The 22797-nt window shown below is 44.3% G+C and overlaps 1 protein-coding gene across 1 annotated transcript in view; it reads left to right on the forward strand.

Annotated features, from left to right (window-relative positions):
- Window positions 1-13654, forward strand: part of MYLIP (myosin regulatory light chain interacting protein) — a 20391-nt gene extending 6737 nt beyond the window's left edge. The window contains exons 2-6 of the mRNA XM_012732918.1: window positions 4892-5077; window positions 7205-7402; window positions 7878-8042; window positions 8906-9326; window positions 12094-13654. Of these exons, the coding sequence (XP_012588372.1) occupies window positions 4892-5077; window positions 7205-7402; window positions 7878-8042; window positions 8906-9326; window positions 12094-12183 (1060 nt within the window). The 3' untranslated portion in view covers window positions 12184-13654. The remainder of the gene's footprint in view (window positions 1-4891; window positions 5078-7204; window positions 7403-7877; window positions 8043-8905; window positions 9327-12093) is intronic.
- The last annotated feature ends 9143 nt before the right edge of the window (window positions 13655-22797 follow it).

Below are 22797 nucleotides of genomic sequence, written 5' to 3' on the forward strand. Positions count from 1 at the left end.
GGGCATTTGGGCTGCTTCCATGTTTTTCCAATTGTAAATAAAGCAGCAATAAACATGGGGGTGCAGGTATCTTTTTGAATCAGTGTTTTTGTGACTTTTGGGTAGATACCCAGGAGTGGGGTTGCTGGGTCGTAGGGAAGCCCCATGTTTTACTGCTACCCATTTTTATTGAGTCGTTGCCTTTATGTTGGAGTTGTACAAATTCTTTATACGTTACCCAGGTACCAGCCTTCTGTCTGGGCCTGTCTTCTTGAGCAGTTTTTAATTTCGGTGAGGTCTGACTCTAACACTTTTGTCTTTTATGTTTTTTTGCTGACTGCTCTGAGAACTTTTTGCCTATCCATCCCAGTCATGAAGATACTCAGTGCTTTGTGTCCTCCTAAGTGTTGTGGTTTAACTTTTGCATTTAGACCCATGATCTATCCTGAACTGATTTTTGTTGCCCTGAAATTTAAGATACAAAACAAAGAAACTCTTAGAGCAATTCTGTTTTGATTTTGATGTTTCTAAATATAACTTGGCAGTCACACTTTGGTTTAAAATAAACTGATGTGGTTAAATAATTTACTGGACTGAGGAAGGCATGGGGAAGGGAGGTTACCCTGCGGGCCTCCCTAGCTAAGGGACTAACCACACTAACCACAGCTAGATGTCAGAGTTTGGGGGAGAAGTAAGGTTCATTTATTGAAACTGGAGAGTTAAAAAAAAAAAAAACAAATGAGGTTAATTCCTTGAATCTAAAGTTAAACAGTGAATCTGAATATAGTTATTTACATTTTTTGTCACAAAAAGCTCTTCAAATGAGGTAGCAGGGAAGATTACTGAAGCGCAGTAACTGCCTGTGGTGAACAGAGCTGGAGTTCTCTGTGGATTTGCAGAAAGTTCTGCTTTGATTATTAGATGATATCTTTAAGAGACAAGTTGGTGTTTAGAGGAAACTTCACCAATTACATGTTCTTAAAAGAGGAAAGATTTAACTCCATTCCTTACAGCTATAGCAAGCAATTAATTTTTAAAATAGAGGAAATGTGAAGTACTTTGAAAAATATGTTAAGAATATATGACTCATTTTAAAATGAAAAATTGGCATACCAATTTTTTTTTTAATCTTCTATAATGCTACAGTAAGTATGAATTCATTTGTAGCAGTGATAGAAAGGTGTGAGTTAGCCAGAAGTTTCCCTATGGGCACCAAATGTGATTCATAAATTGAAAATAACCATTTCCTTTAGTAACTGGGTAAAACAAAGAAGCATGAATTTCCAAGGGTAACTAGAAGAATGTTTAGAAAAGGCAGCTTGAGCTTGTGTCGAAAGGATAGGTTTACCTGTTCATTAAGATGAAAAAAAAGTTTTTTTCAAATATGTAATTCTAGCATGTAGCCTAAGTTGAATTAGATAGACCACCTATTTTAGATCTGTAAGAAAGAAAAAACACAACAGTTCAGTGAAGACCCATTTGGACCACATCTAATTTGAAATTTTTGGTAACCTTTTACCTGCTTTACAAAAGAAGTAGTGATGGGGGTGAGAAGTTAATGCATGAGCCATGCACAGCTCAAGAGAAAATGATAGGAGAAAACCTTGATTCCAACCACCCCTAACTTTTGAGCCATCACTGGATTCCTTGTTTGAAGGAATCCTAAGACTTCTTAGAAGGAAGTCTCCAAGCTCTGTCATCCTCCCTGTTGGAAAAGTCACACTGAAGATTCGGCTGGTGACTTTCCTTATAGCTGGTGACCTTTGCTGTCAGACCTCATTCCTGGAGAGCAGAAACTTGCCCCAGAAGCCAGTTTGTGGCCAGAGTCATTTTGATGGGTTAATATTCCTTTGTGCTAAAAGACTGTGTTCCCTCTAAAAAGAAAACATGAGGCCCTCCCTGGTGGCACAGCGGGTTAAAGCGCAGCACTAAGAATCGAAAGCCACTTCAGCGTGAGTTCGATCCCCGCCCCGGAGGTGACCCACATGGCACGGCAGACCTCTCCTGACCCGCCCGCTGCTCCCCTCAGCAGTGTCCTTTTTTGATCTGCCTGTTCTGCTCCCCACTCTGTCTCTGGTGAATCTTCTCACCGTCCCTGCACCTCTGGCCTGTACCCCAGTTCTGTATGCACAAATAAATAAATAAATCTTTTAAAAAAAAAAGAAAGAAAGAAAACATGAGTTGTAGTTACCTTTAAGCACAGCATCAGGCATGGTGAAGAGGCCGTAATGCATGACGTTATTTCTTGAACTTGAAATCAAAAGACAGCTTTATAGCCACAAAACTACAAAATACAGAAGGGGCCCTAGGTTTATGTAAATGGTAGGGAGGATTGTTCTGCTTACAGGTTTTGATTGAGACTAGCCCAGTATTTAAGGTATGTAGAAAACACCAATTGTCCATGTCCTTTTCTTTTTCAATCCTGACTCACATGCACTGCTGGCAGCACTATGAGGGGCTTCCGCCCACCTGTTCACAGGCTGTTACCACTTCTTTGCCTTGGTTTTTGGCAGCTGTCTCTCCAGAAGTAGGCATGGACAGCTTGGAAAAAGAATGTGGATCAGTTCTGAAACTCTTCTTTTGCAAACTCTCTGTACTCTTTAATAAAGCAGGAACTGATTTCTAACCTCATACTTGGGAATAAGTTAAAAAGGCACTTTCATGTAAGTAGAAATTAAATTGAGAACACTTAGTTTGTGGTGATACCCTTAATATTTCTTCAGTGCATAATTTCTTTAATGAAAGCATCTATTCATATTTTCATTTCATATTAACATCCTCCCAATGAATGCAGAGACAGAGGTGTGTTTGCCAAAGTGAAGTTTGCCAAATGGGCGCTTAAAGCCTTTTGAGGACTGAAGCCATCCATGTGCCAAGGTTCTGTGGGAATGCTAGACCTCATTCCTCAGATAGCTGTTTTCAAACAAGTCCTGTCTGTGGTTATTTCTTTGCCCCAGTAAGGACCCCCTTCTCAGTTTAGCAGTATGTCAGAAATACTTTAAAGACTAGCAGATGTTTGGGTTAATAAAAACCATACTTATCTTTTTTCAGTGCCATTATGCTTTGTTACTGTGATTCCTTCGTAGGGATTTGGAATACAGAAAAAAAACCTCAGTATTTGGCAGAGCTTGATCATCTAAAATTTCTTTGTCATTGTCGAAGGCACAAAACATTGAATTTAAACATTTCTGAGTTGAAGGAAGGTAGCTGGCCCTTTGGAGCATTACGAGAACCCTCCCTACTTCCGACCTCACTCTCTCCTGCGTTCTTTTGTGACTTTGCCTTTGCTGTCTTTTAGCTGGCATGTCAGACACAAGACTAGGATGTGAACGAAAGCACTGTGTGGACTGGAATAAGGGTATCCTACTTGATCAGAAGAAGAACTGAGTTTAGGTAGTGTGCCAGCGTTATGGCGCGCGGGGGTTAGGGGATTCATCAGAGACAGGGTGGGGAGCAGAACAGGCAGATGGACTGTGACATACATTGCTGAGGGGAGCAGCGGACGGGACAGGAGAGGTCATCTGCATCCTGTGGGTCACCACCTCCCTGGCTGGGGATAGAACTCAACCCTCAGTGGGAGGCCCTCTAACTTATTCTTTTATTAGGGTATTTAAGCAAGTTTGAGAGGCCCTGATAAGTCATCAAAGAAAGTCATGCTTGTATGTTTGCAGTGACAAACTATCACCTCAACCAATCACCCTCTGGCAGTATAGATGCTGTTTAGAATCTTCTTGGGTAATATAGATTGGAATGTCATTTGAAGTTTTCCAGGGACTTCTAAATAAGACGTACTTTTTTGGGTAATGTAGAAAATAGTATTGTATGCAGTTAGGACTGGCTCAAGCAGAATGAGATTGAGGTAGGAGATAAACTAATCACTGATAATGCAGTTTTGCATACACTTACAGTGTTCTCTGCTCATGTGCAGCTAAGTAATAGAAATGAGAATATGTCAACTACTAGAACAGAGAATGAAGTTTGCCTGTGATACAGACAGAAGGGAATGGCAGTGATGGCCCGAATCAGTGGTGGCCCCCAGGACAGAGGGTGCAGTAAGGGCAGACATAGAGGCATGAGTGTGCTTGGCGCTTCCAAAAAGAGCAACTCTTCTTCAGAGCCATTCTGCTGGCAGGAATGACAGGAAAGGGGATTGGAAAGCTGGGGCTAGGCAATGGAGACCCCTGGGTGCATACTACCTCGGCACATAGTGGGAATCCCTTAGAGAATTCTGAGCAGAGAAATGGCAGGTTTATACCAGAAGCAGGTGCTTAGATGATGGGTTAGCACAGCATCCAGAAGAGAGGTCACCTTGGAGGATATTATAACAGAGCAGGTAGAAATGGGAAGACGGGAAATTGACTTAAAGATTTTTCAGTGACAGAAAGTAGATGGAAATAGGATTGAATCAGAAGTGAGTCCACTGTTTTTACCAGTGGAAACCAAATAGTGGGTTTGGAGCAGACAGTAATTTCATTTTGAATGAACAGTAGTTGAACACTGAAGAACACCCATTCAGAGTAGTCCATGGGCAACTGGCATTTGAAGACGCTTCTTAGGAGAGACGTTGAAGACTGAATAAGGGGGCATTTGAATAAGGTTGAGTATCTCAAGATAAAAGACTTTATTTTTAAGTATAATGCTATAAAGAGTTTACATTTTGTAACTTGAATGCTAATAAACTTAATTAGATTCATTTGGGTTACGCTTTTCATTAATTCCAAGGAAATTTAATCCTTAAACTTATTTTGCCTTAATATTCATAATACAAAAGGCTTTTTCACAGTAACTCTTTCCAGAGTGGCTTTTGTAATTGCTGTTTTCCCTGCTGGAGAGGGATTGTGAAATTGCTAAGCAGGTTGAGTTTGACACCAAGTTAGTCCCAGCATAACCTCATTCTCATGTTGCTCTCCAGGCATATCTTTTTCCTGCACATCAAGGAGTCCCTTCTGGCAGGCCACCTCCCCTGCTCCCCAGAGCAAGCAGTGGAACTCAGTGCCCTCCTGGCGCAGGCCAAGTTTGGAGACTACAATCAGAACACCGCCAAGTACAGTTACGAAGAGCTGTGTGCTAAGGAGCTCTCCAATGCTGCCCTGAATAGGTGAGCCTGCCGCGGAGGCTTATGCTGAAGCTCAGATCTATCCTGTTTAGAAGAGTTGCAAGTTGATTTGGTGGTGTATACAGATAATTTGTGAGGCTACAACCTAGCCATGGCTGATAGAACCAAATATTTCCAAAAGATCTTAGCCTTTTCTCTGAAACACTTGCAGATACAAAAGGCTCCACACCCGTACATGCCCTTGTGAAAAGCTGCATGACAGGAATTTTAAAAACCTCTGACCTTTGCAGAATGCAAATCTTGGAAAAGAAAAAACCTGCCAAGTATTTTAGTCTTTTCTTCATACCAGCAAGGATCAAACCAAGAAGGCTGTCTTAGTTCTCTACTCCTATGTAACAGGTTGCCCTAAAAGTGACTTGAAACAACAGATGTTATTTCACAATTGTGCGGGTCAGGAATCTAGACTTGTCTTGACTAGGTTCTCTGGCTGAAGATCCTACGTGACTCTGCTCAGGACTTCGGTCTCATCTGAAGGCTCCAGGTTGACTTGTGTGCCTTGGTCAAAGGTCTCGTCCCTTATTTACCACGTGGACCTCTCCCAGGGACAGTTTCATAATGTGGTACCTGGCTCCCCCAGGGCCAACTACCTGAGCAAAAGAGAACACCCAAGATGGAGTCAAAGTCTTTATAACTTACTCTCGGAAGTAGGTGATATCCAGCACTTTCACCATATATTCTCTTCATCAGAGAGAATAAACTGATACTCGAGGGAAGGAAATCAGGAAATACATGAGCTTGGATAGGAGGCCATCAGCCAGAACACAATGGGGAGAAATGACTCCCTTAAAATTCTATATTATAATGAAACTTACAAATATGTAGGCAATACATAAGAAGTTCCTACATATAAATTTCTTACATTACTTTTAGAAAATTTTCTGACGTTTATTGCAGCACTATTTACAATAGGTAAGCTATGGAAACAACCCAAATGCCCAAAAATAGATGACGGGATCAAGATCCACTATGACATACACATAGTGGAATACTATTCAGCAATCAAAAATGATAAAGTCATGCCATTCACAGCAACATGGATGGAGCTGGCAGAAATCAGGCTTAGTGAAATAAGCCAGAGGGAAAAAGAAAAATACTGGGTGGTTTCATTTATAGGAGGGGGATATAGGGAAACCAAATAAGGGATCAGGAAAAAAAAAACAAGAAAAAAAAAAAAAAATTGCCATAATTCTTCTAATTCATCCCCACCCATTACCCTCCACAGTTTTTCATACTGAATATTTAATAGTTAAAATTAATTTTACTAGCTGAGATCTTGAAAAGTTGGTTATTTCCCAAAAGATAACAAATGCTGGAGAGGATGAGGAGAGAAGGGAACTCTTGTATTCTGTCAGTGGGAATGTAAATTGGTATAGCCAAATGGAAATCTGTATGGAGATTCCTCAAAAAATTAAAAATAGAAATTCTGTAGGATCCAGTTATTCCATTTCTGGGTATTTACCCAAAAAATACAGAAACAATTTGAAGAAGTAGTTAAGTAGAATAATTTCAGTTGCTATGATCTATGGCAGCCTAAATACCCATCATTGGACACATGGACAAAGATGACATGGTGTAATATACACAATGGACTACTATTCAGCTGTTAATCTAAAGGTTAATCTAAATCCTGATATCTGCAATAAGGTTGGGCTTAGAGGGAGGTAATGCTTGGTGAAATAAACCAGACAGAAATAGACAGTGTGATTTCACTTATATGTGATGTATGTGCAGAAAAAAGAAAAACCATTGAACCAAATAAAACAAACATAAACTGGTGGTTACCAGGAGAGTAGGGAGAAGAAGTGTTGGGAAAATGGGAAAAAGATCTAATATAGGAGAGTTAGGGCTTTTAGCAAAAGTAAACTTAATGGAGCACACAGGCGGATTTTCAGTTATGCCCACCTGAAACCTAGATCATGTCATACATAATGCAGTGTAATGCCAATTAACAAAAGAAAGAGAATGTGTTTGGAAGTGAAACATCAATCATAAATGTATTTAATTTTTGTGATTCACAAATGATGATGTCCGTACAACTCACTTGTGAAATGACACAGTTATCTCTAAACACTGCGTAAGTTAATTTCTCTACCCTTTGGTGTCCTACAGCATTGTTGCAAAGCATAAGGAGCTGGAGGGGACCAGCCAGGCTTCGGCTGAATACCAGGTTTTGCAGATGGTGTCTGCAATGGAGAACTATGGCATAGAATGGCATTCTGTGAGAGACAGCGAAGGGCAGAAGCTCCTCATTGGCGTTGGGCCTGACGGCATCTCAATTTGTAAAGATGACTTTAGCCCAATTAATAGGTAAGTCAGGTCTTACTTATTTTTAATACATACACGTGTGTGCTTGTATAGCTCTAGCCATGACCATAGAAAATGGGCAGGGATCTACTGGACAGACTTTAAGAACAAGTGGTTCAGTTTGGTTTGTACTTTCCTATGATTCAGTCTTTCATAGGTATTGTTAGTTGTTGAAATTCGAACTCAAGCATCTTGAAGTGGCAGAGTTAATATTTTTTAATCAAGTTCACTGCTATAAGAATCTCATTTTCACCTACACACACCTGCACACAGCCTGGAACTCACTCCCATGCCCCCTAACCACTTACCCACGTGGCTCCCAGGTGCCTTCATAGCTAGGGAGCAGCGTGCTTCTGTGCCCGCCTCAGTCCAAGCGCCTGGTTCATTGCTCAGCCATGAACACCGAGCAGACTACAAAGACACAGTGGGAATAAGCCTCCTCTTCTGGATTTCTTACTTCTCTCCTCTCGTCTCCTAGGATAGCCTACCCTGTGGTGCAGATGGCCACCCAGTCAGGAAAGAACGTGTACTTGACCGTCACCAAGGAGTCTGGGAGCAGCATCGTGCTCTTGTTTAAGATGATCAGCACCCGGGCCGCCAGCGGGCTCTATCGGGCGATCACGGAGACGCACGCTTTCTACAGGCATGTACTACTCTGTACCCCTCAGCTCAGCACCCGGCCACTCTGCTAGGTTTTCATGTGGCCACAGGCTTCCACAGTTTGTGGTAGCATCGTGTCAGTGAATCTCACACAGGAATCAGCAGTTTTCAAGCATACCCTGTCTGCTGTGGCTGTGCAGTCCTCAGCAGCATGGGCTGGCTTGCCTGCAGGAGGTGCTTCTCCATGCACTGCCAGGGCGTATCCTACTGCATATCCCTTACCTTGCTCTCCCTGAGCTCCTCTCCCCCAGATAACTCCCGAGGCTTGGGTCGCGTCTACAGAGCCCATGCCCGTGCCCAGCGGGAGATACAGCACAGCGGGCTCACTATCCCGAATCTCCACACCACCCACAGTAAGGATCTGCTAATAACGGGTTCGTGCTCCCATTGCAGAGGGTGCTTTGGAGTGGGGTGTGACCCAAATCTGTAGAAAATTAAAGCTGGGCACTTGAATTGGCAGGCAACCTTAGACTTCTCTACGTTAAAGTATACAGGCGAATTGTGAAGCAGAATCCAAACTTCCTAGAAAGGTTTAATGTAAAGGCAAGACTTCAAAGAGAAATGTCCATTTTCTTGCCCAGCTGCTTTGGGCAGTAGCTCATATCCCTGGAGGTGGACAGTCACTGTCCCCTGCGTTACAGCTGCTTTGCCTGTGGAGACAGTTGAGAGACAGGTAGAATCATTGAAAGACTTCACACCTAGGAAATTGTAGTAACTAGATGTGTTTCAAGCTTGCAAGCTATTAACTGCCTGTGGGGTGAGTGTCTTAATCCCAGCAGTGTTGGAAGGGCTAAGCTGGGCCCGGCCCCGGCTTGCCTGTGTTGAGGAGGTGTTGCTGTCCCGCAGGTGTGACACTGTGACCAGCGCCGTCATGATGCAGTACAGCCGAGACTTGAAGGGCCACCTGGCGTCACTGTTTCTCAATGAAAATATCAACCTTGGCAAGAAGTATGTCTTTGACATTAAGAGAACATCGAAGGAGGTCTATGACCATGCCAGGAGGGCTCTGTACAATGCTGGCGTGGTCGACCTGGTTTCCAGAAGTGACCACAGCCCCCCCAACTCTCCGCTCAAGTCCTCCGAGAACGGGCTGAACTGCAGCAGTTGTGAGGGTCTCAGCTGCCAGCAGACCAGGGCCCTCCAAGAGAAGCTGCGCAAGCTGAAGGAAGCCATGCTGTGCATGGTGTGCTGTGAGGAGGAGATCAACTCGGCCTTCTGCCCCTGCGGCCACACTGTGTGCTGCGAGAGCTGTGCCGCCCAGCTCCAGGTGAGGGCTCTGCCGGTCCCTGGCGCTGTGTGGAGGCCCAGGGAGCTGGCCCCTGAGCGCCACTAAAGCAAGTCCATCTCCATCAGAAAGGGTCTTCAGAGGTGTTGCCCACTGCACACCAACATCTGTTTTCTTTCTTTTCTGGTGCACTTCAGAATGTTGGTTTCTATGGTGCAAAAAGTTTCACTCTAACAGCTTATTATTTTTTTAAAGATTTATTTATTATTTGTGCATACAGAACTGAGTACAAGCCAGAGGTACGGGGAGTGAGAGGATTCACCAGCGACAGAGTGGGGAGCAGAACAGGAAGATCAATGGAGTACACTGCTGAGGGGAGCAGCGGGCAGGTCAGGAGAGGTCTGCTGCACCATGTGGGTCACCTCCGGGGTGGGGGATCAAACTCTTACTGAAGCAGCTGCAGCCAGCCTGCAGTGCTGCGTCCTAACCCATTGTACCACCAGGGAGGGCCCTTAATAATAGCTTATTAATTGTAGTCTAGCATATGTTTACTTTCATGAACTTCTCGTAATATGCTACAATGTGCAGATTGTAGCGCTTACTACAGCAGCATTCTGTTTCTACTTCAGCAAGTACCAGTCATTCATGACCATACAATACAGAATATAAGTGTAGTCACTTTGCCATAGGTAGTTGACCAGCCCGGCAGGGTTACGCGAGCACCTTCTGTAGTCACAGCTCAGGTCTTTGGCTGTCCGTAGAAGTGGCGCGAAGTCCCTGCGGACAGCTCATGTGCTCTCTGTTCCTGTAGCCAGTTTGGTGGTGGTCAGAGAGAAGAGGGGATGAGTGGCTTCCTTTAGTGGATCCTCTGCCCACTTACCTGGAGCTTCCTACACAGTGGAGACTTTGAATATGAATTGGCAAGGAGACAAGTCCTCTCTCACTCTGAGAGGACTGATCTCATACTTAAGATCAGTTCTCCACCCCTCTGTTCATTCTGCTGTTCCCCGCGTCACTGAGCAAAATCGAAGTATTTCTCAGCTGCCATCTTTCTTAAAGGATATAGCGAATCAGAAAATTGATTATATTGCTTGAATTTTTACCCACTGAGAAGATTTACCTTTTCCGTTTTAGTTTAAAGCTACTGTAATATTGGATGGTAAATCTGCAGCTATTTATATTCACCTGATAAAAATAACCTTCACATAAATATTAAAAATAGATTTTAAGATAGAAAATTTTAACATGGAAAAATAGAGAATTCATGAGAATGAACTACTATTATTATCTTAACTGCTCATTGAGCTCCCCACCAACAGAATGGTTTCCTCTTCATCTGCATCTGGTTATCTCTGTTTTGATGCCTTAATTAGCAAATTCTTTCCAACAGTATAAATAGGCAGAATCCTAGGCTTCAAGTTCTGAAACCTAGACTGAGAATCAAGGCAGTATAGTGGCTGAATCAGGGCAAGAATCCAGGCTCCCTGAGGGCTGACTCCAGACCGTCTACAGTTCGCGTTTCTCACTCTCTGACATGTAGGAGGTTGTTTATTATTTACCTAAATTATTTTAGGAATGAATACTGGAGTTTGGGTTATAGTTGACTCAGTTGTCTGTTGGATTTTTTTTTACTCTGATTAGCTTTGATAAGTTTATTTTTAGGACTGCCTCTAGGGGCCCCTTGCATTGGCTATTCGCAAGTTGAACTAATTATAATGATAATATAAAAAATTTTAAAAACCTCAAACATAGTATTTTTTTCTCAATCACACCTTACATTGCCCCTTTGAATTTTTTTTTTGATTCTTTTTTATTTCTTAGCACTGTCACTGCAGCTCTATGTAAAACTAGCCTTAAATGACCTCTAGTCCTTCTGAAGCTGCTAGATTCAGAACTGTTTTTATGGCGACATAGTGAAGCAGCAGGATGCTTGTGTCCTTCCTAAGTGTGGATGGTGCGCCTATGCTGACTTGGAACCCCAGGAGCAGCCATGGGTTAGCCTTTTTCCACCCACGCATTCTGAGGCTCCTCTTGCGGCTAGGGAAGGGGCGTGCTTGTGGGAGGCGAGCCACGGTTGGGGATCCGTGACCTATGATGGAGCAGCGCCACACTCCCTGGGCTGGCACTGGCTTGCGTCATAGCCCAGCCAAGGTCAAGTGCCCGGAAGCAGCTCTTCCATCAGTCACTGCCCGGGGTTCCAAATCTGCCCTTGTGAGGACCAGTTTTTCTGCACAGCAAGAAATCTCCACTAATCACTTTACTCACTGTGCCTCATTTAAGAGTTTGACCAAAGTCTTAATTCGTTTCCTTCAGTTTATACTTTTTTTTCAGCTGCTACGTATAATCCTGTAAAGCATATACTTTGGAACACACTAGAAAGCAGAGGTTTCCACTGGTTGAAAACAAGAAGTAATCATGTCCTCTCTTACTTAGAAAATGGACAGTGGCCTCCCTGGGTGGAGCAGCGGGTTAGGACGCAGCACTGCAAGCCAGCCACAGCCGCTTCAGTGCAAGTTCGACACCTGCCTGCCCCAGAGGTGACCCACATGGTGCTGCAGACCTCTCCTGACCCACCCGCTGCTCCCCTCAGCATTGTGCTTTGTCTGCCTGCCTGTTCTGCTCCCCACTCTGTCTCTGGTGTATCCTCTCACCACCCCTGCACCTCCAGTCTGTACCCCAGTCCTGTATGCATAAATAAATAAATCTTAAAAAAAAAAAAAAAAATGGGAAGCACCAGGTGCACCAGTGAGCACGGCAGACAGGGTCCGGGAAGGTGCCCTAACAGGTGCTGTTTGCTTCTCTCTCGCAGTCGTGTCCGGTCTGCAGGTCACGGGTGGAGCACGTGCAGCACGTTTACCTCCCGACCCACACCAGCCTCCTCAACCTGACACTGATCTGACCCTGCCTGCCGCTGTCCCGCGAACTGCACCATGACGAGCTAGAAAGACAGTACGAGTGGAGAAAAGCAATCCTCCCCTCCCATCGGCCTTGCAACGTGCGGAAAAGAAGCAAAGGAAGACCGCTGTAGCTCACCGCCAGAACACACTGGGCTTAGTCCCTGCGGGCCCAGGGGTGGGGACCGGGAAGAGTTCTGGGACTCGGAAATATTCCTCGCGCTGTATTCTTTTGACGAGCAAGTAAAGGGATAAGTAAAATCTTTGATGTTTGTTAAGTGGCAACCGAGCCAAAAAGTGGATACCTTTTAGGAAATGATGGTGTCAGTCTCCTTAATGTATCCCCAAGGTAAGTTTCCTACCTGCAGCAACGTTTGTAAGAATTAACTTTCAGAATTTACTCGGTTCTTTTTGTATGGTTATGGAACTCTGAACATTTTTGATAGGGAATCTTTCTTAAAGAAGTCGTCATTTTAATGTCATTTCTGTTTTTATAACTTGTTCAAGAACCGTTGGAAGGCAGACAGATGTAACAGTCAATTCTGTGCTCTTAGAACGTCAACAACCACGTGGTCAGCTGTAAAGCAGTGTGGGTGGCGGCCAGCTCCCGTCCCGGCCCCCTCTCCTTACCTCCAAGCCTTTCCACTATAAAATGCTACCAGTTTGCTTGTAAGGTTTCTGTGCAGTATGCACGAACTCTTTGGGCCTCATGAGCTGGTGCAAGTTTTGTTTTCAGATTGAAAAGGGAGTGCATGTTCCTTGGGAAGGGAGCACCCTGCTGGCTGAGATGAAGCTTCCAGACCCTGGGGTCTTCAGTTCTCCCAAGCCCTCTACTTTAGCTCCACCCAGCGGGGTTGCTTTGCTCCAGCCTTCCACAGCCTTACCATAGGTATAATAGAAAATGTACACTTCTTTTAAGTAAATGCTAAAGTATTAACTGTCGGTTCTCCCCTTCATACGTCTTGTGGGGGGTGGGGGTTCAGGTTTTTGGTTTTTTCTATTCTTCATCATGTTTTCCACTCCCACTTGGGCATTTGGACGCTGGTCAGCTTGTGGGTTTCCTAGGCTGTTGGGAAACCTAGATGACCTTATTGGGTGCAATACTAGCTCAGTGAAAGCTAGAAACCTACACTGTCACTTTACTGAAATTTCTGAGTATACTTTTCATATTGCCTTAATGTAGCAGTAATGTGTTTATGCATTTGTTTCTTTGCACAGACATTTTGTCAAATATTAAAACTCTACTTTTTTATGGCACATATTAGCATATAAGCCTTTATTCCAAGAGGTATTTATTTTTTCACTTGTAAAAAATGTTTCCACATAAAGAACTCTGATATATCCTAGAGGACTTCTGTCTTTTATATTCAGGACAATAAAGACTTTAAAGCAAGCGCAAATATCTGTGGCTGTTTCCTTCATTGACTGGAGCATTGATAGTGTCATCGTTGGGACGATATGTGGGCAATTTGAGAAATACAGCATTGGTTCTTGAGAACGTGCACACATTCCAACACCTGTATTTCCTGGCTCTCGGATTGGAGCATGTAGGTAAAACGGGGCAATATACTTGAGAGAAGTTAAAAGTTGGGAAAGGGCTGAGAGGTGTTGGAGCAAGGGAAGGAACAATAATAACAGCCACTTTGAAAGTTTAAGCCCAGACACTGCTGCTAGTGTGTCCCGGTCAGGACAGGGAGGTCCTGTGACCCAGGAGTACATGTCTCTGTCTCTAGAACTAGATCCCCGGGACAGCTCGCGCATTTCTGTTAAGACCTAGCTGCTCTAGCATGCCAGAGTCTGCTTGCTTTGTTGCTCAAATATTTTGCAGGGGCCCTCCTTGGTGGCCCAACGGGTTAAAGCACAGCATTATGAAGCGATCCTTAGCCACTGCAGCATGAGTTCAAGTCCCAGCTAGGGAGCTGACCCACATGGTACAGCAGACCTCCTGACCCGCCCACTGCTCTGAGCCTCAGCAGTGTATTTCAGTACATCTGCCTGTTCTGCTCCCCAGACTAGCTCTGTGAGTCCTCTCATCCCCTACACCTCTGGCCTGTGTCCCAGTTCTTATATGCATAAATAAATAAATCTTTTAAAAGAAAAAATTGCTTTGTGGAGTAGAGAACACCCATTTGTATGTAAGTGGTGATTATCTGTAGCAGCCGGAGAAAAATTGCTGCTGCTACAAAAGTGCAAATACAATTCCTTCCAGTAAATAATTTTTTAAAAAATTGAGAGGTGGGGATTGGTGTGCTACCATTCCTTTTACCTAAGTCCGTCAATTTCTAGAAATTAACTCATTTGCTCATTCAACTCATTTTGAGCACCTATCAAGTTACAGGGTGCTGGAAATTTAACTGGTCAAGACGTGAATGATAGAGGATGCATGGACCATTTACTTAGCATGCCATTGCCATTGTTTTCTCTTCAGAGAGAAGTTGAATAATACTCAGAATCATACAGTATGAAGCACGGGAGGGGTGTTACAATGCCAGCCAGAGGGACGGACGGACGGGTGGGAGGGTAGAAGGATGAAATGGGTAGTGGATGTCAGGTCAACAAATGAATAGGGTAACATTGTCCAACTCACTAGCCGCAAGCTCTGTGACTTAACAAGCAACCCACTGTATTGCAGGATGGCCTAATAAAACTAAGGAAACTCCTGTGGCGTCATGGAAGATAGTGATTAATTCTGCTTAAGTGCCAAGGGGAAGTATACTTCCCAAAGACCTTTTGAGTTGAACTTTCACATTCCAGTTGAATTCTTCCAAGTATAAAAGGAAAGGACATGACTTGTGCAGGGCTCAAGGAGAGAAGAAGAGAGAAGAAGAGAAGGAAGCTGGATGGAGGCCAGAAGGAGACCTGAGGAAGCCACATGGAGCAGCAAGCATGTGATGAAGAAACCGGGCTTGTTTCCTGACCCTGGACTGGTTAAGGGTGAGAGACCTGTAGGGAGGCAGATGTGGGTGAGAGACCTGTAGGGGGTGACTATGGCAGTGTTTATATTGATTTTGATTTTGCTCTTTTCCTCCCAGACTTGTCTGGCCATTTATGACCCTTGTCCATGGTCCCGGCCAGAAGGTGCTTTAGTCTTGTGGCAGCTTTCAGGCCTTGCTTTGGGCCAATCCCTTTTGGGCTGACTTTTGCCCACGAGAGGATGGGTAACTTCAGGTGTTTGATTTAGAAGTTATGTTCTTTGTGTTCCGTATTGTATATTCACTGTTTTAAAGTCCCTTGTCATTAAAGCTTTATATATGTTTTGTCTCCTTGCGGTGGATGGCAAGAACCCACTTAGAGCAGGCAGGTTTTGGGGGCTTCAGGGTTGTCCCTCTCTCCCCCTGTCCTCTTAACAGAATTGGGGTGCCCTATAACAGTACCATGGGAGGAAGCAGGGGCAAAGAGAAGCACTTTGAGTCCATATTTACAGGGAGAGGAGAGCGCCCTCAGAGAGAGACAAAAGTATGGAAGAGAGGAATAAACGGGAGCATCTCAGCCTGGAACTCTTGAGAGACTGAAATCTCAAGAGGCTGTTTTGCCGAAAATACACTTACAAGACTAGAACAAAAACATTCCTTCAACTTTAATTTATCAAGGGGAGGGAAAACAGTGTTGAAGTTAGTAGTGTTCTCCGCCCACCCCACCCCCCATTCCAATATGTCTTCTGTATTTATCCTGTCACAGATGTGGAGCTCCCGGGCAAGCAGTGCTGCTAAATTCTGGGGGGAATACTGAGAATTGGGGTCCCCCTAGGGGCCTGCTCTTGGTAAAGCATGAACTTTCCTCCACCCCAAAAAAAGAGAAATAAATGCCCTGCAGAGCAGCAGTTTGGATAAAATTCTAAGCACATGGAGGGAAGTAAATATAAGGGATTCAACATGTTTGCCAAAGAAGGTGCTGGGTGCTAAAGACTCAGAATAAACCAGGAAGGCCAAGTTTGCTAATACAGTTTTACCAACCAGTAGGAAAAGAAATCTTGATAAAGTTTGGACTTGATGAGAACTGAAGACAAAGGACCGTCATTTTTGTCTTCCTCATCACTTATAGTCTTGTTTTTTTACACACCCCTCAAAACATTGCCAAGACTTTTTCTTTCTGTTTTCAGATCTTGAAATCAGTCTGTTAAAAACTACATCTTAAAAGAGTTAGCCCAACACCTCTTAAAAACAAAACTATGTCAGGACCACACAAATTACAGATTTAATACACCTTCCAGTGCTTAAAGAAAAATCTTCACTTCAAGCAAAACCTAAACATCTGTTGTTCATAAAGCTTTGTGTTGAAACTAAAGGGGAAGAAAAAAACTCAAAGACATGAGCAAACCCCCTACCTAGGAGCAATTCTTCTGGCTGAGAAGGAAATTCCTAAACACATTTGTGGGGAGAAAAACAGGTTAATAGTTCTAAGGGCAAAAATAATGCATTTGCAGGTGTATATGTATATATGAATTTACACATGTAGGTATAGCTACAATACATGTCATTTTCTATTGTAGACCCTGTTCATAAACATTTAGAGAATGTTATGTAAGATCACTATGGATTGGGTGAATTGGGGAAGAAGGTGTTATTTATCCTGTGGTAAGTACAGATTTTTGGATGGGTGGAAAGGAAAGCAAAACACGAGAAAGTCGAGGTGTCCGTTGGCTGGCCAGGAGCAAAAGGGAGCCAGTTCACAGAGACCTGACTGCTGGGATCCAGAAAGGAAGTCTTGAGTTGGTGAGGTGTAAACCACAGCTGGGTCTTTCTTTATCACTCAACTTTTTTTTATTTTTAAAGATTTATTTATTTATGCATACAAGAACTGGGGTGCAAGCCAGAACTGAGAGGGGTGAGATGATTCACTGGAGACAGAGTGGTGAGCAGAACAGGCAGATTGGCTGAAATATATTGCTGAGGTGAGCAGCAGAAGGTTCAGGAGAGGCCTGCTGTGCTATGTGGGTCAGCTCCCTGGCTGGGGATTGAACTCATGCTGCAGTGGCTACAGATTGTTTCCCAGTGCTGTGCTCTAACCTGTTGGCACCACCAAGGAGGGCCATCACTCAATTTTTAAACCATTCATTGGGGTCACTAACTTGGTCACTCAACAACTAGGTATTAAGCACCTGCTCTCCATTAGGTCCTCAACCTGGGGTAATTTTCTCCCACAAGAGACCGTTAGCAATATCTGCAGAGGGATTTTAATCACCACACTGGTGTTGAGGCACAGAGTGGGTAGATACCAAACATCTTTACAATGCATAAGCCAGGCCCACAACAAGGACTTTTTCTATCCAAAAGGTCAAGATTGCTGCTTCTTGGAAACTCTGTGTTAGAGGGGATATAGATATCCGAGATAAATTCCTTGCCTTCTCTGGATTACTGGATTACTTCTCTGGAGCTGATACTGTAAAGTAACACCTGTCTACTAAGCTCTGTAATTGAACAAGGTATTGGGTAGTATGGAAGAGGGGGGAAAAGATGCCATTAATTTGACATAGAGTTGGAATGATTTCTGAAAGAAAGTCACATTGGAGATGAGTCTTAAAAGATAAGTGGGGCCTCCCTGGTGGTGCAGAGTTGAAGCACTATGAAGTTATTTGTAGCCACTGCAGCATGAGTCCGATCCCTAGCCAAGGAGCTGACCCCCACGGCACAGCAGACCAATCCTGACTCGCCCACTGCTCCCCTCAACAGCATATTTCAGTGGATCTGCCTGTTCTGCTCCCCACTCTGTCTCTGGTGAATCCTCTCACCCCCTGCACCTCTTGCCTGTATTCCAGTTCTTCTATGCATAAATAAATAATTCTTTTTTTTTAAGATTTGTTTATTTATGCATACAGAACTGGGTACAGGCCAGAGGTGCAGGGGCAGTGAGAGGCTTCACCAGAGACAGAATGGGGAGCAGAACAGGCAGATCAACGAAGTACACTGCTGAGGGGAGCAGAGGGTGTCAGGAAACTTCTGCTGTGCCATGTGGGTCAGCTCCAGGGCTGGGAATTGAACTCACACAGAAGCAGCTGCAGTTAGCTTGCAGTGCTGTGCTTTAACCCGCTGCGCCACCAGGGAGGGCCCACATAAATAATTCTTTAAAAAAAAAAAAAAGTGGCGGCCCTCCCTGGTGGCGCAGCGGGTTAAAGCACAGCACTGAGAAGCTAAAGCCACTTCCGCATGAGTTCGATTCCCGCCTGCCCCGGAGGTGACCACATGGCGCAGACCATGTTTGAGACTGGAAAAGCAGAATACAGGGCACGCAGTTAGAGGGAGGCCGCGGGATGGTGTACTACTGGCTTAGGACCACACTTAGGAGGATGCTGTGGGGCCTGGCAGTCTCTCCCGCCTACACTTCACAGAAGGTCATGAAAAAGAATCAAAAAGTAGTTGGAGCAGACCCCACATTTCTGTCACCAGCATTCTTGACGGTGAATTTTACTTCCTCATCTGGGTTCTGGTTAGCAAATGTCCTGTGAGTTTTTAGTAACGGTCATGGCAAAATAAAACCCTGATTGATGATTAGCCCCAGAGATGGAAGCTGTCAGATAATCATTTGGAATTTAAAAGCTCATCTCAATATTCCTTCAGATCAAGAAAACGGGTAGATAAAAATATAGCAGAGCTTGTTAGTAACATCATATCCATTTTTTCCCCTAAATGGTTAGAACATGCCGCCTTTTCCTGCGCTTTCCATCAGCAGTTCTGCTATTAAAGCTGTCTGTTTTTCAGTTCAAAGTCCTAGGAGGATTTTCCCTATGAATTTAACATGACAGAGGAAACTCGCTCCAGGGTAAAACTTTGCTGCAAATTATCTAACTGAGTGAGACTAGGCTTCTTAATAAAGAGACCAGAAATGAATCATGGCCTTTTTGGGGCTTCGAAAGTAAAGTTACCCTTCTCCTTCACCCCCAGTTTCATGCCTATTCCTCATGGAAATAGACCAGTTTTATGAAATGCCCGCCACAGCCGTTTGCCTTCAGACTGGCGGCTGAAGTGCCGGGGGCCCAGTGTTGAGACAGGCTTGGGTGGGAAGCCTGGATGGGCAGCCATGTCTGAGCTTCTCCACAGGCTGCCCCTGCACATGTCCCTGACCCTCATGGGTGAAGGCAAGTAGACCGATGCCCCTGGCATCCTGACAGGGCACCAGGGTACCTGCGCCAGCCCAAGTCCCTACAAATGCAGAGCCGTGACGGTCCTGAGTTCTAGTGATCACATTAACTCCCCTAAAAGCAAATGCATCTTACACCAATGAACCAGTATACTGGAAAAGGAAACTTCAAGCAGCTTCATCATTCTTTCTCAGAGTCTACCACTCCCCCCCACCCTTTACAGGAGGAAGGGTAAGGTATGGACCCCAACACTTTTGTCACTGGGAGCCAGGTGCCCCAGCCCCACTACATGACTGATTTTAGAAAGTGTTTCCCTCCTGCTATCACCTCTGTGTTTGGTAGTTCTTCTTCCTTTTGTTGACAAGGAGCCAGGCCAGCAGTATTCCCCCTCTTTCCTCTGGTATTTAACCTAAATTCACACACAGTACAAAAGATGCTTTGGCAGAGTCCCTTAGCTAGGTGGTAGAAAAGTCCAATAGTGGGCTCTCCCTGGTGGCGCAACGGGATAAAGCACCGCATTATGAAGCTCTCCGAAGCTTCACTGTGGCATGAGTTCGATCCCTGGCTAGGGAGGTGACCCATAGGTTGCAGCAGACCTCTTCTGATTCACCTGCTGCTCCCTTCAGCAGTGTACTTTGTCCGTCTGCCTGTTTTGCTCCCCACTCTGACTCTGGTGAATCCTCTCACCCACCGCACCTCTGGCCTGTACCCCAGTTCTGTAAGCATCAATAAATCTTTAAAAAAATAAAATAAATAAAACCCAGTACTAGATGGAAGGTCATTCTAATGAGTTGATTCTGGGACCTGGCTTATATCATCCTCACAACAGGCCTACGAAGTAGAGATGTGATTGACCTCCTACAGGTGTTGACCTGAGATCACAGAGCCGGGAAGAGGGAGAACCAGTATTCCAATGCAGCTCTTTCCCTAAACAAAAAATATGTTTAGTGAAATAAATTAGGCTGGCATCTTTGTATCTGCCCTGTAGAAGTTCAAACCTCTACAAATCTATACTTCCACATCCTGTCTACCAACTGGGCCCCAATAATCCTCTACCATTGTCAAATGTATCCCTGCTCTCCCCTGTTCCCACTCTATCACCCTCCCACTCAGGTTGCCTCAGTTCTGCAGTCAGATGTTAAAAATGTATTATTGGTTTGATTTTGACTGAACTTTTATTATATTTCTGTCTTTCATATATAAGTAAGACCATCCAGTATTTGTGTTCTCTTTCTGAATTAACTCAACTTAGCATTATCCTCCCCAGTTTCATTCATGTTGCTGCAAATGACAGAAGTTCATCTTTTTTATAGCTTAGTAGTATTCCAGTGTGTGTGTGTGTGTGTGTGTGTGTGTGCATACTGTATTTGTCTAATCCACTCTTCCATCCCTGGGCATTTAGTTTTGTTTTTTTTTTTTTTTTTCATAACATACCTACTGAAAATAGTGTGGTTTTGAACATCAGTGTACATATATCTTTATTAATTAGAATTTTGTATTCTTGGCATAGATAACCTGGTAGTGGATTCGCTAGGTCAAATGGTAGATGTAAGCATTTGGCAGGTCAGAGGTAGATTCTCACCAGCGCTCTTAAACTCCAACTGAAACTGCTTAGAAAAGACATATGGCCTCGAACATTTTCACAAAGAACATCTGAAGGGCATAGCAGCAAATCAATTGTTTTGTCTTTGTACTGCTTTACTGTTTTGTTTTGTTTTGTCTTTTAAAGGTATATGACTCTGGGCCCTCCTTGGTGGTGCAGCATGTTAAAGCACAGGACTATGAAGCTAAAGCCACTTACTTCATTATGAGTTCTATCTCTGCTCAGAGGTGATCCACAGGGCATGGCAGACCTCTCCTGACCTGCCTGCTGCTTCCCTCAGCAGTGTGCTTTGTCATTCGGCCTGTTCTGCCCCCCACTCTGTCTCTGGTGAATCCTTTTACTACCCCTGCACCTCTGGCCTGTACCCCAGTTCTGTATGCATAAATAAATAAATCTTTAAAAAAAATTTTAAAAGGTGTATGATTCAGGGTGGCACAAGGGGATAAGTCTCAGCACTTTGAAGCCATCAGCAGTCCCTGCAGCATGAGTTAGATCCTCAGCCAGGGAGGTGACCCACATGGTGCAGCAGACCTCTCCTGTCTCACCTGCTGCTCCCCTCAGCAGTGTATTTCAGTAGATCTCTCTATTCTGCTTGCCAATGTCTCTGTGAATCCTCTTACCCCCTGCACCTCTGGCCTGCACCCCAGTTCTGTATGCATAAATAAAGGTAAATCTTTAAACCTAAATAAATAAAGGAATATGACACACAGCCCACATTCCCTCCTTAAGGCCCTTGAGTTTAAGGTTCAATCATATACTGCAGGAATCTTCAGTCTATGCTTCTTACACTTCCCCTTTGAGACAATTCAAGTACATCTCAGAAAGCAATTTTACAATATTTAAAAAAAATGTCCACGTGTTTTTATGGACCCTCCCTGGTGGCACAGTGGGTTAAAACACAGCACTAAGAAGCTAAAGCCACTTCATCATGAGTTTGATCCCCGTCCACCCTGGAGGTGACCCACATGGCACAGCAGACCTCTCCTGACCTGCCCACTGCTCCCCTCAGCAGTGTGCCTTGTCCATCTGCCTGTCCTGCTTCCCATTCTGTGTCTGGTGAACCCTCTTACCACCCCTGCACCTCTGGCCTGTACCCCAGTTCTGTATGCATAAACAAATAATCTTTAAAAAAATTTTCCATGTGTTTTTTAATGTGTGGGGTGGTGGGAGAAACCTTAAACAGTAAGAAGGTATACAGGTAGTGCCAATGGGATTAGGATTCTGGGGTTCCCAGTGCCATGTCCTTGGCAGACTAACAGGATCATAGAAAACAATTGAGGACTTAAGTCTTGGCAAGCTTTTGCACTTTCAAAGTATCAAAGTTAATATCCATTTCGTGGACACCCCGCCTACACTGGCTTCAAATTTCCACCACTAATCCCTGGGGCCAGGATGAGATCTGGCGCTGGCTTGCAGTTCAGAGTAGAGATAGAATGTGTGTACAAACCATCTTCCTTTGGGAACTGCGGGGTGGACCCCCCACCCCCACCCCGGGCAGACTGCCCCAGACCTATACCCCCTGGAAAGAAGCCAAAATTCTGGAGCCTACTGTATAAAACATTCCTAAGCGATGGATACTTTACTCAGGACTTTGCAGAAAGAAGGGGAAAGACTCGTGCTCTGTACACAGTATGACCGAAATGCTTAAACACCTTCACATCGGCATCTCTGTTCTTCCTTTTCAGACACCATAAACGTCAAGCAAGAAATGTAGAAGAAAAGAACCACAAGGGAATGGAACATATTTTGCTTTCAACTTGAGTAAAACAAGTATCTTTGCCAAGTTCACAAAGCCGTCATCTGGGGACGATGGTGCAATTAACTTGGGAGGTGAAAGTATTTGCTCCTTCTCTTTAGGATCGTGTGTTTCTTAGGAACCACGAGAACATGCGACTGTCATGAGTGTGAAGGTGGAATGCACTCCTTCCTGTCTAAAACGTC

The sequence above is a fragment of the Condylura cristata genome, unplaced genomic scaffold, assembly GCF_000260355.1.
Source record: "Condylura cristata isolate star-nosed mole 26May11 unplaced genomic scaffold, ConCri1.0 scaffold00037, whole genome shotgun sequence".
NCBI classification, from domain to species: domain Eukaryota; kingdom Metazoa; phylum Chordata; class Mammalia; order Eulipotyphla; family Talpidae; genus Condylura; species Condylura cristata.